We start from the raw sequence: 22,259 nt of genomic DNA, 5'->3' as shown, positions 1-22,259 counted from the left end.
GAAAGACTCCTGAGTTGCATGCTGTGGGATGGGCCCACTCGAGCAACTAACACTCGATAAATAACTGTTAATGAGAGCCTTTCACCTGGTATTGTATTTTTTTTCCCCTTCAGGTGATGATGCTAACACCTGTCATTAGACTTTGTGTTGTATTTGTGTAAAAGTTTGTATAATTCATTTTGACAGTCTGCTGAGAATGATTTTGAATGGTAAGCTAGTATTATTTAAAGCATTAATATTTAATTAATATTAATTATATGAACATGTAATAGCTGCGCTTTATAAATTTACCTAAATTTATCTAAAATACTCATGGAGAGTGTCTATTCTTGCCTCCTTTTTGGGTGGTTCACTATGCTGGAATGAAACAATATCACACTCTTCTGGTTTTCCCTCCTACTCTTATGACAGTGCCTGTTAATACCCTTTATGTGTCCTGTTCCATTTTCCCCTTCCTCTGTCTGTTTTAAGTTTTAAAATTTATTTTTTAATTTTTTAAATTTATTTTATTTTTAGAGAGAGAGTGCATGCGTGCCAGCAAGTGGGGGAGGGGCAGAAGGAAAGGGAGAGACAATCTCAAGCAGCTCCTTGCTCAGCCCAGAGCCTGACTCAGGGCTCAAGCTCATGAACGTGAAATCCTGAGCTGAGCTGAAATCAAGAATACCACGCTTAACCAACTGAGCCACCCAGGCGCCCCACTGACTGTTTTTTTGTTTTTTTGTTTATTTGTTTGTTTTTTAAAGTTTATTTATTTATTTTGAGAGAGGAGAGAGAGAGAGAGAGAGAGAGAGAGAGAGAGAGACCGAGAAGGGGGGAGGGGCAGAGAGAGAGGGGGAGAGAGAGAGAATCCCAAGGAGGCTCTGCACTATCAGCACAGTGAACTGATGGAGAGGGGCTGACTCACTAACCTGGAGATCATGACCTGAGCCCAAATCAAGAGTCTGATACACCCAGTTGACTGAGCCAGCCAGGCACCCCCCCTCTGCCTGTTTTTAAAATCATGCTCCTCAGACATCTTCTTGGTCATCTTATTTATGTTCTGTATCAGTCACAGCCTACTGTATATATGATGATGACTTTTAAAATCTCCCCCAGTCTAGATCTCTTTCCAACACATCAAACCTCTATATTCAGCCTCTCTCACTAGTTATCTCTATTTGGATGTTCTAGAGGCATCTCAAACTCAGCATGTCCAAAACAGGATTTGCCACAGTCTTCTTCAGCCAAATTGATCCAGTTTTTGTTTACTGAAAGTATCATGTTCTCTCTTACTTGTTTGTACATTCCCTTAGCTTGAAATATAGTTTCCTTCCAGATAACTCCTATTCAATCAATATATCTCATAACTGACTTTTTCCAGATAGCCTTTCCCCATTCTTATGTTAAGATTTGGGACCTCTTTCATGTAGTAGTAATTATAGTAATATTATAATAATAATGATAATAACATAGTAATATTATAGTAATATGGTATATAATATAGTAATTAAATTATAATATATAATATTAATACATAATATATAGTATAAATAGTAATATAGTATATTTATCAATATCATAAAAATGATAAAGGCAATGATGATAGTGATACCATATTAGTTTCTTATTGATGGTGTAATAAATTGCCACATCTTTAGTAGCTGACAACAACACAAATTTATTATCTAATAGTTCTGTAGGTTGGCAATTTGATTACATTGATTAAAGTGTTTTCACTAAAGGCTTTAGAAGTGGGGGATCTCTAAACTTTCTCACCTTCTCTAATTACTAGAGACTGCCTGCATTCATTGGCTCATAATCCCCTTCCATCTTCAAAGCCAGCAATGGCCTCCAGAGTCTTTCTCACGTTGCATCACTGACACGAATTCTTATGTCTCCTGCTTTCACTTTTTGGGATCCTTGCAATTACATTGGGTGTGTCTGGATCATCTATGTCACTCTTCTATTTTAAGGTCAGCTAACCAGCAACCTTAATTTTATTTGCATGTTAGTTTATTTTTGCCAAATAATATAATATATTCACAGGTTCTGGGAATGAGACCATGGACATCTTAGGAGAGGCATTTTTCTATCAGAATATCTAACTGCCATTGAGAACTTACAATTTTCTAGGTACTATTCTAAGCACCTCACATGTATTGTCAAGAACTGTGTCAAGAACTGTGAAGAGTCTGAGATTTTACCTTACCCTGTCTGCAAGCTTGACAGGTCACATGACATTATTTCATGAATGCTTGCAGAAGACACGAAATTCCTGGGTTGGAGATAAAAACCTTTACTGCTCTAGCTATAGAATAGTCAGAGATTCAGCATTTTTTGTGTTCATTCCCTGAGCCCCAATTCCCAAGAACAATGCAAAGAGGGCCAGATGATACCCCCATATGCAGTGGATTATGTTACAGGTGAGGAACCTTGAGCCTATGGAACCTAATTCTTTTATAAATGATGGAGTATATGTCTGTTCTTTGCTATGGAGAGGAGACTCTTTTTTTTTTTTGCTATACAGGTATTCTTAAAACGATAGTCTGGAACAAAAAAGAGTCAGTATCTCTGCTCATGAGACATACAGAAATGTGAGAGACCCTTGAGAATTGTGTTCCAACAATAGCCCTCACAGTAACCCTGTGAAATAGTTGCAGTTATAATCATCTCCACTTTACAGGTAAAGAAAATGAGGGACAGAAATGATAAGTAACATGCCTCATTAAGTAGCAGAATTGAGTTTGAACCTAGGCTGGCTAGCTTCAGAGCCCATGTTCTTAATCTCTGTTCTGTGCTGCATCCATTACACCAGGTATTCATTCTAGCAAATTCACTGTTCTGCTCTTTCCTTCCTGTATGTCTATAATGTATATACTTTTTAACTTGATTGTATCCCCCATTGGTTTTTAAGCCTCATGAAGGTTTAATGGGACTGTATCTTTATTGTTCAAGGTTTATATATCCAGTGTTCAGATCAGTCTGGCCTGTAATAGGTAATGAATAAGTATTATAGGAATAAATGAAAATGCATCATAAATGAAGCCTTAATAGAGAGAAACCTTTACTTTCAACCTACATTCTCTTAGGTAACAGCAAGTCTTTGTTACATAACAAGCATTAGTCAATTTGGCCTATTACCAAATGGTGAAGATAGGAGTCATTCCGTGTGTGTTCAATGTTTATGCCTAATCATGTCCATTAAAGCAAAGACCGTGAGTTTCGAAAGTGCTTGAAAGAAGATGCAAAATATGACAATGGAAATTAAAGTAGAGCTAATTTTAAAAATTAAATAGGTGAGAAAATGACAAATGTTCCTTGTGCATATAGGATAAGTCCTTTGACATAGAAATTCTTTTTCAAGGGAAAAGGAAATTAGACAACACATGAAAAGTGTTCCTCCTTTGCAATTGACAGTAATCAGTAAGTGTCAAGAAAAAGTGATTGCAGAAATGAAAAAAAATCTTCTGAATATGTGGCAGGAGGATCAACAAAACTGCATGTTATGGCCTAATGCTACTTCAGGAGAACTAGGAATTTGAGGACTTAAATGCTAGGCTTGTGAATACAACTGGTAATGATGAAAATTCTGTTATAGGCCAAAATGTATAGTGGAAACTAGCCTTTTTTTGATAGAAAGAGAACTCAATAGAAAGTCCATTGGGAGAGGGGGTTCCGGAAGATGGCGGCGTAGGAGGACGCGGGGCTCACAGCGCGTCCTGCCGATCACTTAGATTCCACCTACACCTGCCTAAAGAACCCAGAAAACCGCCAGAGGATTAGCAGAAGGGAGTCTCCGGAGTCAAGCGCAGACTAGAGGCCCACGGAAGAGGGTAGGAAGGGCGGCAAGGCGGTGCGCGCTCCACGGACTGGCGGGAGGGAGCCGGGGCGGAGGGGCGGCTCGCCGGCCAAGCAGAGCCCCCGAGTCTGGCTGGCAAAAGCGGAGGGGCCGGACGGACTGTGTTCCGACAGCAAGCGCGACTTAGCGTCTGGGAGGTCATAAGTTAACAGCTCTGCTCGGAAAGCGGGAAGGCTGGAGGACAAAGGGAGGGAGAGCTGCTGAGCCCCCGGACGGCAGAGCTCAGCTTGGCGGGGAACAAAGGCGCCAGCGCCATCTCCCCCGCCCATCCCCCAGCCAAAATCCCAAAGGGAACCAGTTCCTGCCAGGGAACTTGCTCGCTCCGCGCAAACACCCAACTCTGTGCTTCTGCGGAGCCAAACCTCCGGCAGCGGATCTGACTCCCTCCCGCTGCCACAGGGCTCCTCCTGAAGTGGATCACCTAAGGAGAAGCGAGCTAAGCCTGCCCCTCCAGCCCCCGTGCACCTTGCCCACCCACCCCAGCTAATACGCCAGATCCCCAGCAACACAAGCCTGGCAGTGTGCAAGTAGCCCAGACGGGACACGCCACCCCACAGTGAATCCCGCCCCTAGGAGAGGGGAAGAGAAGGCACACACCAGTCTGACTGTGGCCCCAGCAGTGGGCTGGGGGCAGACATCGGGTCGGACTGCGGCCCCGCCCACTAACTCCAGTTATACACCACAGCACAGGGGAAGTGCACTGCAGGTCCTCACCATGCCAGGGACTCTCCAAAATGACCAAACGGAAGAATTCCCTTCAGAAGAATCTCCAGGAAATAACAACAGCTAATGAACTGATCAAAAAGGATTTAAATAATATAACTGAAAGTGAATTTAGAATAATAGTCATAAAATTAATCGCTGGGCTTGAAAACAGTATACAGGACAGCAGAGAATCTCTTGCCACAAAGATCGAGGGACTAAGGAACAGTCACGAGGAGTTGAAAAACGCTTTAAACGAATTGCAAAACAAAATGGAATCCACGATGGCTCGGCTTGAAGAGGCAGAGGAGAGAATAGGTGAACTAGAAGATAAAGTTATGGAGAAAGAGGAAGCTGAAAGAAAGAGAGATAAAAAAATCCAGGAGTATGAGGGGAAAATTAGAGAACTAAGTGATACACTAAAAAAAAATAATATACGCATAATTGGTATCCCAGAGGAGGAAGAGAGAGGGAAGGGTGCTGAAGGGGTACTTGAACAAATTATAGCTGAGAACTTCCCTGAACTGGGGAAGGAAAAGGGCATTGAAATCCAAGAGGCACAGAGAACTCCCTTCAGACGTAACTTGAATCGATCTTCTGCACGACATATCATAGTGAAACTGGCAAAATACAAGGATAAAGAGAAAATTCTGAAAGCAGCAAGGGATAAACGTGCCCTCACATATAAAGGGAGACCTGTAAGACTCGTGACTGATCTCTCCTTTGAAACTTGGCAGGCCAGAAAGGCTTGGCACGATATCTACAGTGTGCTAAACAGAAAAAATATGCAGCCGAGAATCCTTTATCCAGCAAGTCTGTCATTTAGAATAGAAGGAGAGATAAAGGTCTTCCCAAACAAACAAAAACTGAAGGAATTCGTCACCACGAAACCAGCCCTACAAGAGATCCTAAGGGGGATCCTGTGAGACAAAGTACCAGAGACATCACTACAAGCATAAAACATACAGACATCACAATGACTCTAAACCCATATCTTTCTATAATAACACTGAATGTAAATGGATTAAATGCGCCAACTAAAAGACATAGGGTATCAGAATGGATAAAAAAACAAGACCCATCTATTTGCTGTCTACAAGAGACTCATTTTAGATCTGAGGACACCTTTAGATTGAGAGTGAGGGGATGGAGAACTATTTATCATGCTCCTGGAAGCCAAAAGAAAGCTGGAGTAGCCATACTTATATCAGACAAACTAGACTTTAAATTAAAGGCTGTAACAAGAGATGAAGAAGGGCATTATATAATAATCACAGGGTCTATCCACCAGGAAGAGCTAACTATTATAAATGTCTATGCGCCAAATACCCGAGCCCCCAGATATATAAAACAATTACTCATAAACATAAGCAACCTTATTGATAAGAATGTGGTCATTGCAGGGGACTTTAACACCCCACTTACAGAAATGGATAGATCATCTAGACACACAGTCAATAAAGAAACAAGGGCCCTGAATGATACATTGGATCAGATGGACTTGACAGATATATTTAGAACTCTGCATCCCAAAGCAACAGAATATACTTTCTTCTCAAGTGCACATGGAACATTCTCCAAGATAGATCATATACTGGGTCACAAAACAGCCCTTCATAAGTTTACAAGAATTGAGATTATACCATGCATACTTTCAGACCACAATGCTATGAAGCTTGAAATCAACCACAGGAAAAAGTCTGGAAAACCTCCAAAAGCATGGAGGTTAAAGAACACCCTACTAACGAATGAGTGGGTCAACCAGGCAATTAGAGAAGAAATTAAAACATATATGGAAACAAACGAAAATGAAAATACAACAATCCAAACGCTTTGGGATGCAGCGAAGGCAGTCCTGAGAGGAAAATACATTGCAATCCAGGCCTATCTCAAGAAACAAGAAAAATCCCAAATACAAAATCTAACAGCACACCTAAAGGAAATAGAAGCAGAACAGCAAAGGCAGCCTAAACCCAGCAGAAGAAGAGAAATAATAAAGATCAGAGCAGAAATAAACAATATAGAATCTAAAAAAACTGTAGAGCAGATCAACGAAACCAAGAGTTGGTTTTTTGAAAAAATAAACAAAATTGACAAACCTCTAGCCAGGCTTCTCAAAAAGAAAAGGGAGATGACCCAAATAGATAAAATCATGAATGAAAATGGAATGATTACAACCAATCCCTCAGAGATACAAACAATTATCAGGGAATACTATGAAAAATTATATGCCAGCAAATTGGACAACCTGGAAGAAATGGACAAATTTCTAAACACCCACACTCTTCCAAAACTCAATCAGGAGGAAATAGAAAGCTTGAACAGACCCATAACCAGCGAAGAAATTGAATCGGTTATCAAAAATCTCCCAACAAATAAGAGTCCAGGACCAGATGGCTTCCCAGGGGAGTTCTACCAGACATTTAAAGCAGAGATAATACCTATCCTTCTCAAGCTATTCCAAGAAATAGAAAGGGAAGGAAAACTTCCAGACTCATTCTATGAAGCCAGTATTACTTTGATTCCTAAACCAGACAGAGACCCAGTAAAAAAAGAGAACTACAGGCCAATATCCCTGATGAATATGGATGCAAAAATTCTTAATAAGATACTAGCAAATCGAATTCAACAGCATATAAAAAGAATTATTCACCATGATCAAGTGGGATTCATTCCTGGGATGCAGGGCTGGTTCAACATTCGCAAATCGATCAACGTGATACATCACATTAACAAAAAAAAAGAGAAGAACCATATGATCCTGTCAATCGATGCAGAAAAGGCCTTTGACAAAATCCAGCACCCTTTCTTAATAAAAACCCTTGAGAAAGTCGGGATAGAAGGAACATACTTAAAGATCATAAAGGCCATTTATGAAAAGCCCACAGCTAACATCATCCTCAACGGGGAAAAACTGAGAGCTTTTTCCCTGAGATCAGGAACACGACAGGGATGCCCACTGTCACCGCTGCTGTTTAATATAGTGCTGGAAGTTCTAGCATCAGCAATCAGACAACAAAAGGAAATCAAAGGCATCAAAATTGGCAAAGATGAAGTCAAGCTTTCGCTTTTTGCAGATGACATGATATTATACATGGAAAATCCGATAGACTCCACCAAAAGTCTACTAGAACTGATACATGAATTCAGCAAAGTTGCAGGATACAAAATCAATGTGCAGAAATCAGTTGCATTCTTATACACTAACAATGAAGCAACAGAAAGACAAATGAAGAAACTGATCCCATTCACAATTGCACCAAGAAGCATAAAATACCTAGGAATAAATCTAACCAAAGATGTAAAAGATCTGCATGCTGAAAACTATAGAAAGCTTATGCAGGTAATTGAAGAAGATATAAAGAAATGGAAAGACATTCCCTGCTCATGGATTGGAAGAATAAATATTGTCAAAATGTCAATACTACCCAAAGCTATCTACACATTCAATGCAATCCCAATCAAAATTGCACCATCATTCTTCTCGAAACTAGAACAAGCAATCCTAAAATTCATATGGAACCACAAAAGGCCCCGAATAGCCAAAGTAATTTTGAAGAAGAAGACCAAAGCAGGAGGCATCACAATCCCAGACTTTAGCCTCTACTACAAAGCTGTCATCATCAAGACAGCATGGTATTGGCATAAAAACAGACACATAGACCAATGGAATAGAATAGAAACCCCAGAACTAGACCCACAAACGTATGGCCAACTCATCTTTGACAAAGCAGGAAAGAACATCCAATGGAAAAAAGACAGTCTCTTTAACAAATGGTGCTGGGAGAACTGGACAGCAACATGCAGAAGGTTGAAACTAGACCACTTTCTCACACCATTCACAAAAATAAACTCAAAATGGATAAAGGACCTGAATGTGAGACAGGAAACCATCAAAACCTTAGAGGAGAAAGCAGGAAAAGACCTCTCTGACCTCAGCCGTAGCAATCTCTTACTCGGCACATCCCCAAAGGCAAGGGAATTAAAAGCAAAAGTGAATTACTGGGACCTTATGAAGATAAAAAGCTTCTGCACAGCAAAGGAAACAACCAACAAAACTAAAAGGCAACCAACGGAATGGGAAAAGATATTTGCAAATGACACATCGGACAAAGGGCTAGTATCCAAAATCTATAAAGAGCTCATCAAACTCCATACCCGAAAAACAAATAACCCAGTGAAGAAATGGGCAGAAAACATGAATAGACACTTCTCTAAAGAAGACATCCGGATGGCCAACAGGCACATGAAAAGATGTTCAACGTCGCTCCTTATCAGGGAAATACAAATCAAAACCACACTCAGATACCACCTCACGCCAGTCAGAGTGGCCAAAATGAAGAAATCAGGAGACTATAGATGCTGGAGAGGATGTGGAGAAACAGGAACCCTCTTGCACTGTTGGTGGGAATGCAAATTGGTGCAGCCGCTCTGGAAAGCAGTGTGGAGGTTCCTCAGAAAATTAAAAATAGACCTACCCTATGACCCAGCAATAGCACTGCTAGGAATTTATCCAAGGGATACAGGAGTACTGATGCATAGGGGCACCTGTACCCCAATGTTTATAGCGGCACTCTCAACAATAGCCAAATTATGGAAAGAGCCTAAATGTCCATCAACTGATGAATGGATAAAGAAATTGTGGTTTATATACACAATGGAATACTACGTGGCAATGGGAAAGAATGAAATATGGCCTTTTGTAGCAACATGGATGGAACTGGAGAGTGTGATGCTAAGTGAAATAAGCCATACAGAGAAAGACAGATACCATATGGTTTCACTCTTATGTGGATCCTGAGAAACATAACAGAAACCCATGGGGGAGGGGAAGGAAAAAAAAAAAAAAAAAAAAAAAAAGAGGTTAGAGTGGGAGAGAGCCAAAGCATTAGAGACTGTTAAAAACTGAGAACAAACTGAGGGTTGATGGGGGGTGGGAGGGAGGGCAGGGTGGGTGATGGGTATTGAGGAGGGCACCTTTTGGGATGAGCACTGGGTGTTGTATGGAAACCAATTTGACAGTAAATTTCATATATTAAAAAATAAAAAAAAAAATAAAATAAAATAAAAAAAAAAAAAAAAAAAAGAAAGTCCATTGGGAGAAGGGTACCTGGGTGGCTCAGATGGCTGAGCGTTCCACTCTTGATTTCAGTCCAGGTCATGATCTCATGGTTGTGAGATCGAGCCCCATGTGGAGCTCAGCTCAGAGCCTCCTTAGGATTCTCTCTCTCTCCCTCTCTCTGTCCCTCTCCCACTCACATTCACTCTCTCTCTCTCTCTCAAAATAGATAAATAAATAAACATTAAAAAAAAAATAAAGTCCATCAGGAGAAAGTGTGTTTTGTTTTAAGCTTTGAAGGGCTGATTCACTCTTAAATTTGGTGGAAATGTATCCAGGGATGTATTGTCCTCTTCTTTGTCAGGTGAACTTAAAAACAGCCATTTGGAACCTTACCGGTTTTTGAGTAAAAAACAAACAAACAAACTTCAGAATTTGCACTTGGAAAGAAGAAAAAAAGTTGGTCTCATTTTATGATACCAGGAATAGGTGCCTTCTATGAATTTTATCTTGTTTATATTACTATTTCAAATGCAGCATATATTTCTACTAGCCACATATGGTAATTGTCAGAACAAGGAGTTATATTTTTTACTTAAGCATAAATGCATATATAAATAGTATCTTGAGCAAGTGCTATAGTCAGGCCAAAATTAAAATATAACATTTGTTTTTACCTGCTGTATCTTTAAAACTTATTTAGCACCCCTGAATGATAATATGGAAATGTCCTATGATCCAGTTTGTTTTCTTTTGTTTGCTCATTCTTAGATAGGTCCTGTATTGCTTTACATCATAATATAAAATCTCAAATCAGAAACTAAAATGCCTGATGTAACCTATTAGCCAACAATTCATCTTTTTCAAAGAAAAGGTTCCTCCTCTTCTAAGCTAAATCCTGTGATACATTCAATTCCCCAAGGTTGGGATGAACTGGAAAGATCCCAACCAGTGATAGCATTGATTTATTATGTTTTGTACTTAAGACTAAGTGATTTACATGGACCATTTCATTGAATCTTCACAACAACCTAAAAGGAAGTTACCATTAATATCCCCATTGTATCAATAAGAAAATAGAAACTGGAAGAGATTAAACAATTTGATCCAAGTCCCACAGTTTGTTAGCGTTAAACCTGGATTTGGATTCCAGACCGTGTGGACTCCACAGGTCCAATGTTTAACTATTATGTTCACTGCTTTCTGCCAAGAAGGCCTGGGCAGCAGAGCTGAACAGATAACTTGCATTGGGATTGAGATGCTGCTAGGGGAGACTTGGAAGACAGTATTGGGGGTGCAATTTAAAAGGTGATGTGAAGCAATTTAAAAGGTGATGTGTTTTTTGTTTTGTTTTGTTTTTGTTTTTGCTTTTGTTTTTGAGAGAGAGCGGGTGAGAGAGTGACCATGTGCATATAAGTGCGATGGGGAGGGGCAAGGGGAGAGAATGAGAGAATCCAAAGCAGGCTCCACGCTCAGCATGGAGCCCCACTTGGGGCTGGATCTCATGACCATGAGATCATGACCTGAACTTAATCAAGAGTCAGGCACTTAACTGACTGAGCCACCCCAGAAGTTGGGGATTTTAGAGCAAGAGGGACTTGGGGTGGAAGGACCTGGGCAGAGTTCAGAATGCTTCTGCAAACCTGGAAAGAGGGTATCTGAATACTCCTTGGTGGAGGAGTTTAAAGGAGCAGTAGAGCACTTCACGTGGCAGAGAACCACAGGACTGTTCACCAGAACTGCAGAATTTAATTCTCTTTTTGGATGGGTATTGGTAATGGTTATGTATCTGGTTTGTGATACCAACAAAACAAGTTGTAAGCTATATATTCAGCATTGTCAAAACGAGGAAAACTATTCATTTATCTTGCAATATATTCTAGAACATCAGCCAGGTTCTTGGCACTGGGCTAGGCTCTAGAAATGCAGCAATTGAAATAAAAAATGACCTGCTTTTATGGAGGTAAAGTTCAGTTGGGATGGTGTTCCAGCTTAGATGCTATCTTTCCAGAGAGGCTTTTCCTGATCAGTCACTCTGACCAGGAAGTATCCTCCCCGCACCCCATTATTCTTTAACATCCTCTGTGTCACTTTCATCACAGTGCCAATCCTAATCTCATATGCTTGTTTATTTACTAATCTGAGCATTTTTGTCTCCCTACCCCACCTTTAGCCCTGAGGCTAGAATATGAGCTCCATGGGAGCCACGTCACTGTTAGACTCCTCTCCTGAGGCACAGTAAGGACTCAACAAACTTTGTGAATGAATGGATGAATGGAGGAAATATACTGCAGGTACAGGGAAAATAAGAAAGATTAGTTACTCTCATGAGAAAGCCTTATGGATTTTCTCCCTATTGTGAGACCAAAACTTCTAGGATTAACGTCTGGCACTTTAGATTTTCTGAGCAGAAAATCTCACAACCAACCAGGGACCAGTGGTGCTCTGTAAGGAAGGAGCCACATCCTCTGCTCATACCCGTGGCTTGGCAGCAGCTGTGTCCTCTGCTTAGGTATGGAGGGATTGGCTACCCAGGTGATGCTCATTGAGTTTCTTTGGTATTTAATCTCTTATCTTCCAGAATTTTCTATCTTTTTTCGGGCTCAAGTTTGAAGTCTGGGTCATTCTGAGTTCTGATCTTTAGCAGGGACTCTCTTACTACTCTCAAAATATTTAGATAAATAAATGGATGGCAAATGCAAAATGAATTGACAAGTTTGGGTGTGGACAATAGAGGCAGAAATTGGCTGGTGAAGAAATATTGCTGAGGAGAGCCAGGACTTTAGGGGTCTGGCTTAGGCAAAAGAGAAAGTGTCAAGAGAGAGCAAGGCAATGGACAAGTATATAGAGGTTATGTTTCACATGGTATCTCCTCTACTCCTTTTACTTTTAGAACATGGAGTTTGAACTTGATCTTGTAGCAGAAAGTATCTGAGCTGAAGGACACTAGACTAGAGCCAGGGCTTGGATATGCCCAGAGCTAAGACCAATACATCTTATTCTAGATGACAGCTGATGATGATCTGTGAGCCCATAATCTGACTGTGGCATAGAGGAGAGGCCTGATATTGAACACTTTTTTTGCTAGTGGTTATTTAATAATTTAGAGTACATTAGTGTAGATATTTACAAAGTTATACATCAGAACACTGCCACTAATGCTGGAGACTGTATTTTGATTTGTATGTATTATTAGACCTGTTTGGTGATTCTTTGGACCTTTCCACATAGTTTCAGTGTTCCTCTTAACATAGTATTGTCAGGGGCATAGGACATTTTCATGGTTATTGACTTCCCTTTAGAAAGCAGAAGAGGAAGTTGAAAGGTTATCTTTAGGTTTAAGCCAGATTAATGGGAGGGGTCTATTCCAGAAGAAATAGTACACTGGGGGCTATCAAATAACAGTCTACCACAAAGGTGCTTCCATATTTTCCTCTGGAGCTCAAAGAAAGCTTCTGGGCATGTGGGAGGTGACAGAGGACATTGGAGTAGGTGAGAACACTCAAAGAAAACTGGTAGAATGGGTTAAACAACAATAACAAAAAACCTACAGATGGAAATCCTAGGAACTTTGATTTTCAAAATCAGAGGATGACCAGAAAATAAAAAGACAAAACAAACCAAGAATATAGGCTAATCTCAGAAGTGGAGGAGAAACATGGATATACAGTTATAACAGATTCTAATCAACACTATGATAATTCTCAACAATGTCAAATAAGAACTGAGAAGCCTCCATGAGATTTTGTGATTTTAGTTAGCAGGAGCTGTTGCAACACAGTGTTAAAGGTAGAAGGCAAATTATAGAACACTAAAGGGAGCAAGCAGATAAAGTCAGATTTTTATGTTAATTTATGTAATTGCATTCACTAGTATTATATGAATATTTGCTATCTGCCTATAGTTTTTAAAACTGTAGTAATTAATTGGAAACAGAGTACTATGCATAATTTTATCCTGGATTTTCTTTGAATTTCCAAGTAAATTAGATTCTGAAACATTTGAATTTTCTTCTGTTTTCAAGGCATATTAAAGAGGATGTTGCACATTTTAATGGCTATAGCCTCATGACAAATTTATTTTTGCAAAAATTGAAATAATGTAATTCATTGTGAATACATCTTAACAACTTCAAAGTTAAGCAGAAGAATATTTCACTTCATGAAGGTACTTTCTTTTAAACAGTTTGAGTTTTATTGACATGCAGTAAACTGCACATATTTAAAGAGTACAGCTTGATGTTTTAAGATATGTATATACCCATGAAATCATCACCCTAATGAACATATCCTTTACTTTTAAGTGTTTCCTGTTGCAGTCTTAACATCTCCTGTTTTCTTCCCCAGGAGACCACTGGTCTGCTTTTTGACACTATACGTTTGTCATTTTCCAGGATTTCAAATAAATGTATGATTCATGCTGCATATATATATATATATATATATATATATATATATATATGTGTGTGTGTGTGTGTGTGTGTATATATATATATATATATATATATATATATATATATATATATATTCTTCCTTTTTACTCAGTATAACTATTTTGGGATTCAACTTTGCTACATGTAATGATAGTTCTTTTTATTGCTGAATGGAATTTTGTTATATGGATATACTGCACTTTACCCATTCACCTGTTGATAGACATTTGATTTATTTCTAGTTTTTGGCTATTGGAATTAAAACTGTTAAGAGCATTTGTGTATCACTGTGTATATGGATATATGCTTCATGAAGGTATTCCTAAAATATAAATCTTTCACAATATAAAACTATATACAAATATAGAAATATTAAGATTCCTTAACTTATAAAGGTATAGAGCAGAGCAGGTATAAAGGTATAGAACAAAATCCAAGTTTCTTTGGTATTTTGTTATAAGGTTATTATGTGTATAGTAGCATCATCTAAATTTTTTAGATTTGCTTTTCTCCCCTTCTGCTATCCACAGACACAATTCCCTATGTCTATTGTAAAACCTTTCTGTGTCTGAGAAGCTGCCTCCTGTTCCGGATCCTTCTGTGCCTTACTCTGTCCTCATTCACTTTTTCTGAGTCTAGCTCCATTTGCTTAAGAGTTCTTGTGCGGCTGTTGTATAGCCTCATTACCCATTATGACTTCTGTGCCCTCAGACCTCTGGAAACCAGTGGGAACCAGTTGCCTGTTTGGGTCACCAGTGCTGGCATCTTTGGCACCAACCTTTCACTGGCCCCTCACTGCACCCTCTTAACACTGCTAGTTAGGCATTTGCTATCTGATGACTGCCCCCTAAGCGTACCTTCCTCTTTATCACCAATCCTACACTCTGCATCTGGCTCATGTCTGGAGTCCTCTTTCTGTGCCATTTGAGCCAATCCAAATTCCAGGCTGTGGCCTGATATGCTCACTTACTTTTGGACACCTGACTACTCTCAACTCTTGGAGGACTCCAGCATATAGAAATGCCTCTGTTTTCAACAGGCGTTGTTCCAAAGGATCATTCATAAGTCCACATGCTCCTTCAAGTAAATGACACCAGATGTGCTACTGCTATTGCCATTGCTGGTGGCAGAGCCGACACAGTGTTGTTTTTTTGCCTAGTTTGGTCATATTTAGGGAAGGTCTCATGTTAAAATCTTAAGTAGAAGATCTATTTGTTATGTGTTTGCGGTTTGTTCCTCTCCCTTATGTCCTTCAGCCTCACTGACCTTTCTGTTTATCCAATATATTCATCTCATTCCCTCCTTAGAACCCTTACATTTGTTGTGTCTTAGAACACACTTCTACAAGTCTTTGGATAGCTGGCTTCTACCTTCATTCACACCTCAGGTGAACTGTGATTACTTTAGGAGGTTGGCCTTGACCATGCTACACTCAGCCCATCAGTCAATCACTGTCTTACTCTATTGCATTTTCTTTGTAGAGCTTAGCATTCACTGAATTTGTTTTGTTCATTTACTCTTTGTTAATTGACCTCCTCCCCTGCACACACCCACATAAGTTCCATTAGAGCAGGGAGTAAGGAACTTGAAGGACAGAACAGTTCTTGTATTGAGCAAAAGAGTTGTTGAATAAATACTTGTGTCAATGAATGCATAGAGTACCTCTAACTGCCTGTTGAAATCCTATTTGTCTTTGGATGTCCCACTCAAATGCTCTTTCAAGAACCTCTCCAACCAGACGTTTTTCTTTCTTTCACAGCACTTTTTATTCTCTGTTTCTCGGATTACGCTTTCATGTCTCCATTCTTAGATTAACATGTAGTGGATACAGGGATCATATTGATTTATTTTAATATACATCTCAGACTTAAGGACACAGCAAATGATGAGATGTTCATTGAAATGATGAATAAATACAATCAACTATATTATAAGACTGCTGACCATTTTATTCTTTTCTTATTATGAAATATTTAAAGCATACTGAAAATAAACAATATTATTATAAATAATATCTATGTACCTATCACTTGCTTTTAAAAAATAATATTAAAAACATATTTGAAATCCCTTTTGTGGCCATCTGCAATACTGTGATTTATAAGAAATACGTATTTGGTTATATGAATGATCAAAAATGTCTTTCTCATATATATTTGACATATATTTCTCAAATGTATTTAGTCTTCCTATAAGATTTTTGGTTTAGTTTCCAAAACCCTTGGAATTTCCTAAGGGTTGAGAGTCTTTGTTATGTTAATACAAGTTAATGGTAGTGTCTTTGTTATGTTAGTGAGGTGAATTTTGAACCCTAAGGATGGGGGCTGGTCTCCAGTGGAGCCGACCCCAGGATGCTGGAGTGGAACGTTTAGCCCTACCCTCTAACCTCCTCCTGGGAGGGGAGAAGGGCTGGAGGGTGAGGTCCATTGCCAATGGCCAATGATTTGGTCAATTATGTCTATGTAACAAAGTCTCTGTAAAAACCCCAAGCGTTAGAGTTCAGATAGCTCCCTGGTAGTAATCAGGTAAAGATTTAGGGAGAATGGTGCACTCTAAGAGGGCATGGAAGCTTCACACCCTTTTCTCATATCTTGCCCTATGCGTCACTTCCATCTGGTTGTTCCTGAGTTATATCCTTTTATAATAAACCAGTAATCTGGTAAGTAAAAATGTTTCTCGGAGTTCTGTGTACCTCTCTAGCAAATTAATCAGACCTAAAGAAGAAGTCATGGGAACCTCAGTCAGAAGTACAGGTGACAACCTGGGCTTGTGACTGGCAACTTAAGTGGGGAGGAAAGGACAGTCTTGTAGGACTATACCCTTAATTTGTGGAATCTGATGCTATCTCTGGGTAGATAGTGGCAGAACCGAGTTGAATTCTCATATATCCTGGGGTCCAAAATTGCTTGGTGGTGTGGGAATCCTCCTCAACCCCAGGTTGAAATGGGGTCCAGGAACCTAAAGACCATTCTGCAGACCCTTTTCCCCCTTTCTTTCCTGAAGCAATCATGATTCTGAATTTGGTGTTTATCATTCCTATATGTTTGTGATTGTATGTGCACTTTACCACTACTATCTGTCTGGGTATGTGTGTGCATGTGGGAGTGTCCGTTTCTGCTTATTTTTAAGTAGTTTATGGTAAGGGTCATTCTACACCTTGTCTACTTGTCAACAAGTCTACTTGCTCCCTCAACATATTTTTCAGATTATCCTTGTTGATATATATAGTATAAGATCTAGTGGTAAGCTCGTTCATGTCAATTGCTATGTAGTATTCCTTTATATTAACTATTTTACAGTTTCTTTGTCCACTATCTTGGTGAAAGGCATTTAGTTTTCCCTTTTCACTCTTAAAAACAATACTGCAGCAAACATTCTTGAACCAATTTTTTTTTTTCTTGACACCCTAGGGAGTTACTCTAGATTATTGGGAAGTAGAACTTTTGGGTCAGAGACTGAAAATATTGCATCATTGTGGTTAAAAGCAAGGCCCTGGAGTCAGGCTGCCTGGGTTCGAATCCTGACTCTGCCACTTGCTAGCTTTCCCAAGAAGCAGTGAGCACCAGCTATTTACAGCCCTTATGAGCATGCATACCCTACCTCTACCCCTGGCATCATGCAGTCAGCTTGGCTTAGGTCCCTTTGGCTCTGGTGGGTCCTGCTAGAGCCAATTCCCAGCTGCCACTGCCTGCCCCTGGAGCCAGAACCCAGCAGGACTGTGGCTTCACATGCGATCACTGCTTTGCATTTCTGTACCATTTCTGATCCATGAAGAGATTTATTTTCAAGCCTGGAGATATTTTTTAGTTTTCTCTTTTAATATTTTATTTATCATTGCTGTGTGTTTGGAGCCGAGGGAGTACATCAAAGCATGAACTTATTGTGTCACCTTAACCAGAAGTTGATAATACCTCTACAGCCTTTTAAAACAAGCACACATCTTAGAATCATCTGATCATAGATCTTTGGAGCTGGAAGGGATTTTAGAGATAATGAAGGCCAATAACCTTATTTTATAGGTGAGGGAATTGGGATCTCGAGAAATTAAGTGATTTACCGATGTCATAGATCTAGTTAATGGTGCACGGCAGGGCCAGAACCAAAGCCTACGGGTTCCCTCACTAGTCCTTTTACCACTACATCCACTATTACAGTTTTCTCTATAAGCTATATTTGCATGTAAGATTTTATTTTTAACAGACTCAAAAAATAAAGGAGGATCTCAACAATTAGAACAATGACAGGCCACATTTTTAAACTGATCTAAGATGTTTTCTCTCAAAAAAAAATTGGGATAAGAGTAAAAGTCTAGTATTCACTGCATTGAGCTGAATGTATTTTCGTTGGAAGGCACGATGCCTTTTGACTCTGTAGATTTCTGCTGCATTTGGTTTCCTTGACTCCCTGAAACTTATTAGGATGGGCCCATCAATAATGGTGCCGATACTTCCAGCCTCCTCCAGCACTGGGTCTGAAAATGAACTGTGATGAATGGATATGGCCAGCATTTACGGTGATAGCCTATATTTCTGCTGTCATGTAGAAATGGCAGGTAGTTTAATTTAGAAAAAAAAATTACTGAGAAAGAGCAAATATTCCTTTTCATTAGGATTTCTGGACTTTTTTAGGATATGAATTTAGAATCCAGTATGTTTGTTAAAGCCTTTGGAATTGTTTTATTCTATTTCTAGATCTTTTAGCTGTGCCTAAGCACCCGTACGCTGCTATGGAGAACTGGGGACTAAGTATTTTTGTGGAACAAAGAATACTGCTGGATCCCAGTGTTTCATCTATTTCTTATTTACTGGATGTCACCATGGTCATTGTTCATGAGATATGTCACCAGGTATGAGAAAAAGGATCAGGTGTAAGTATAATTGGAAACTATTGAGAATGCAGAACGATTTTCAGATACTTAGATGAGGAGCTAAATTATTTTCCTCCCAATTAAGTTTTAATTATATAGAGAGCACTGTGTAGTTGTTTTTGGATGGTATGCCATTTTTCTCAGATGACAGCACAAACCAAAGAAAACACACTGATCGTATTGAATAAACAACTGTCCTTCAGTTTAGTTGAGGAGTGAGATAGCACTGCCACCCAGAAGCCTCTTTGGAGACCCTACCCAGTCACGATTCCTTGTCAACCTTGCTTTATTTTCTTGTGATTATTGGTGTGTATACATGGTAAGTGCAGTAGTGGCAGTGATTTATTGCATTGCTGCAAGATGCAGCTGAGTTTTGTGTACGCGTCAAAATTTGCTTTTGCTGAAATCAATTTGTTATTCCCTTTTTCCCATCACACAGACACTTAGGAAGTCTTTCACTAACTCAGCCATAGACTCTTTGTTCTCGAATGATTGATATTTTTTTGTCTTGGCATGTTTAGAAATTCATATGTAAATTAGCCAACTTTGTAGTGGAGCTGAGATAAAATTAATTTCATTTTGATTTTATGCACTTTCTTACAACGAGGGGAAGGTATTACAGGGATTTTGCAATGCTTATTTGAATCTTGATTCTAGTAAAAAAAAAAAAACAAATTGGAAATAAATGTTCATGCTAATAGAAAGCAATACCTGTCCTGGTAACTATAGATAGTTTTAAGTTAAAACACTAGAAATCTCATTGTGATACTGTATGGCTTCAATTTGTTATAACCTAAAATACTTTTAAAAAGCTTGGAAAACTTAAGAAGGAACTATGTGGAAAATGCTGTCAGCAGAAGAAAGTGAACTTCTAAATGCTAATATGTGAACAATGACTTCATGATAAATTGGTCCAGACCATAGGACCATTTACCTCAATGCCAGCCTTTTGCAAATGAACCTGTAAGATGTTTGTACCTGTCACGTTGCCCAGGTTGGGCATGTGTTCCTTGCCTCAGAGATTTAAGGGGATCCATTGCACCGATAATCGGGGTTCCTCAACTGTGCTAAAGAGAATGGTTTCCAGTGAAATATAATTCTTGGAGGCATAAGGGGTTTCCTTTTTGCACATTCCTAGAAAAAATTACTTATATAGTTCTGTTGAAATAAGAGCACATTGATGATGTTATCTTTGTTCCTAGAATTGGATTTCATTTATTCCACATTCTGAGTTACTTTCTTGTTATAGCTTAGTAGCGCCAGGCTATTTACATGAGGAAATGGACCAGAAGCCAGGAGAAACACAGAATTTCCACTATCATTACCAAATTATTTTCTACACTACCCTCTCTCCCCACCTATGTATTGTCACAATTCTTAAAACAGGCTTTCAATTTAGAGGAGAAATCTGCATTTTGATCAAGAATAAAAATTACTTTATGGTCATCAGTTTATTCAATGTTATCTCTTATTTGTATTTCAATTAGAGATCCTCTTGAGTGACTGACACTTTATTATAATATTGAAACATTCAGTCACGAAGCTCTTTACTGGAGCTCCTCAAGCTGTACCCAATCTGATACCGTCTGCTTCCTCCTTCCGTTTCTTAAATATCTCATTCCCACTTAGGGTCTTCATACTAAGTGTTGCTTACGCTTCTTCCCGAGGTTTTCTCGAGACTGGCTCATTCTTATCATTAAAATCTGAGCTCAAATGTCACCGGCTTGGAGAGAATATTTCTGCTTTTACAATCTAAAGTGGCTTCTCCCTGATTGCTATCACTTTATTAGGATCTGAAACTGTGTTGTTCATTTGCTTGTATATTTTTTATTTTGTGTCTTACCTCATCCCCCCTGCCTCTACAATAAAGCACCAGCTGCATGAGAAGGGACTTTTCTGATTTTTCATCATTCAATCCAGAGTCTTTAGGATAGTTCTGGGCATGTAACGTTTTTGGTTCTGTTCTTAAGGAAAAAAAAAAAAAAAAAAAAGAATTTCTTTAACTTTTTGCTGACCTAAGCAAGGATTTCAGACTGACACATCACGATGTAACCAAAACAACAATTAAAAATGACAACACTATTTTTCATGACGGGATCTTAGAGATTTTTCTGGTCTGAGCCCTTTATATCATAAGATCGTGGAGAGTGAAGTGTGAAGCATCATGAAAGACCTTAGCTCCTTCAATCAACCAGTGTCTTCTCTGAGTTGCCTATGCTACGGGAAGGCAATGCTTCAATACCTTCTGTGCTGAGTCACTCACTGCTTAAGGCAATACATTCTGTCTTTGGCCATCTCATTCAGTTAGAGGGTCTCCTGTATTTTCAGCAGACATCTACCAACCCGGATTTCCATCCATTAGTCCTAATGTCCTCGTAGGGCCACAGGATACAAGTCATTTCCTCTTCTACATGCTAGGCCTTCAAATATTTGAAAATAACAGTCATCAGTTTTTTCTCCCGAGTTCTTTCTTCTCCAGTTTAAATATTCTTTTTGTATTCTTTAATCCTTATATTTTTTGTTCTTCCATTAATGAATTTATAAAAAAACTAATGTCACCGAAGCAGTTGAATAAATCAATAACTACTCTTGCCAAAATACATTTTAAGATTGTAAGATCAATCAGGGAATGAATTCCAGTTATGGTAATCATAGTTTAATACACTTAATTTTAGGTAAAATAATTCTGGGATAAATTTGATTTTATACGATGCTCATGCATTTTTCAATTCCAGTGGTTTGGTGACCTCGTGACTCCTGTGTGGTGGGAAGATGTGTGGCTGAAGGAAGGTTTTGCTCACTACTTTGAATTTGTTGGTACGGACTACCTCTACCCTGGCTGGAACATGGTATGTGCATTTTTCTTTAGTTGTTTGGAATTCCTAGTGAAAGGTTGATCTGTTGTTACATTGGGCCTATATTATCATTAGGGGTAATTGAAAATACCATCTGAAAATCGAACGTCCACTAAAGAAAAAGTGACCAAAATTTAAATTTAAATTTAAATTAAATTTGAAGTATTCCAAAAGAGTTCTGTTTTACTTATTAGAACTGAATAGAGTCTGACTGGTTATGTCTCACTGAACTGTGAGATCGGACCGGAGCCGAAGTCGGATGCTCAACTGACTGAGCCACCCGGGCACCCCTACAGCTTTTCTTATTAGACATCTTTTAGATTGTTGCATTTGATAACAAAGGAAAATTATCCTTTAATATTAAGAAGGTAACAATAATTAACATGTAGTATTTTAAGTATATAGAATATTTCAATACATAGAAAAATGAGACCTTACTATTTCTTCATTGTGACAAAAGCTTAGCTAAAATAATTGCTTATTTATTTGCTTATTTACAAAATACA

At 38.9% G+C, this 22,259-nt stretch overlaps 1 protein-coding gene across 1 annotated transcript in view; it reads left to right on the top strand.

Annotated features, from left to right (window-relative positions):
* TRHDE (thyrotropin releasing hormone degrading enzyme) overlaps positions 1-22,259 on the top strand; it is a 392,491-nt gene that overhangs the window by 188,372 nt on the left and 181,860 nt on the right. Inside the window, exons 4-5 of the mRNA XM_019455116.2 lie at positions 18,723-18,877; positions 21,634-21,747. Coding sequence (XP_019310661.2) covers positions 18,723-18,877; positions 21,634-21,747 — 269 coding nt within the window. The remainder of the gene's footprint in view (positions 1-18,722; positions 18,878-21,633; positions 21,748-22,259) is intronic.

The sequence above is a fragment of the Panthera pardus genome, unplaced genomic scaffold (assembly GCF_024362965.1).
Source record: "Panthera pardus isolate Hobbes unplaced genomic scaffold, ASM2436296v1 HiC_scaffold_6, whole genome shotgun sequence".
In the NCBI taxonomy this organism is placed as follows: Eukaryota; Metazoa; Chordata; class Mammalia; order Carnivora; family Felidae; genus Panthera; species Panthera pardus.
This window is presented reverse-complemented; position numbering and strand designations above follow the sequence as displayed.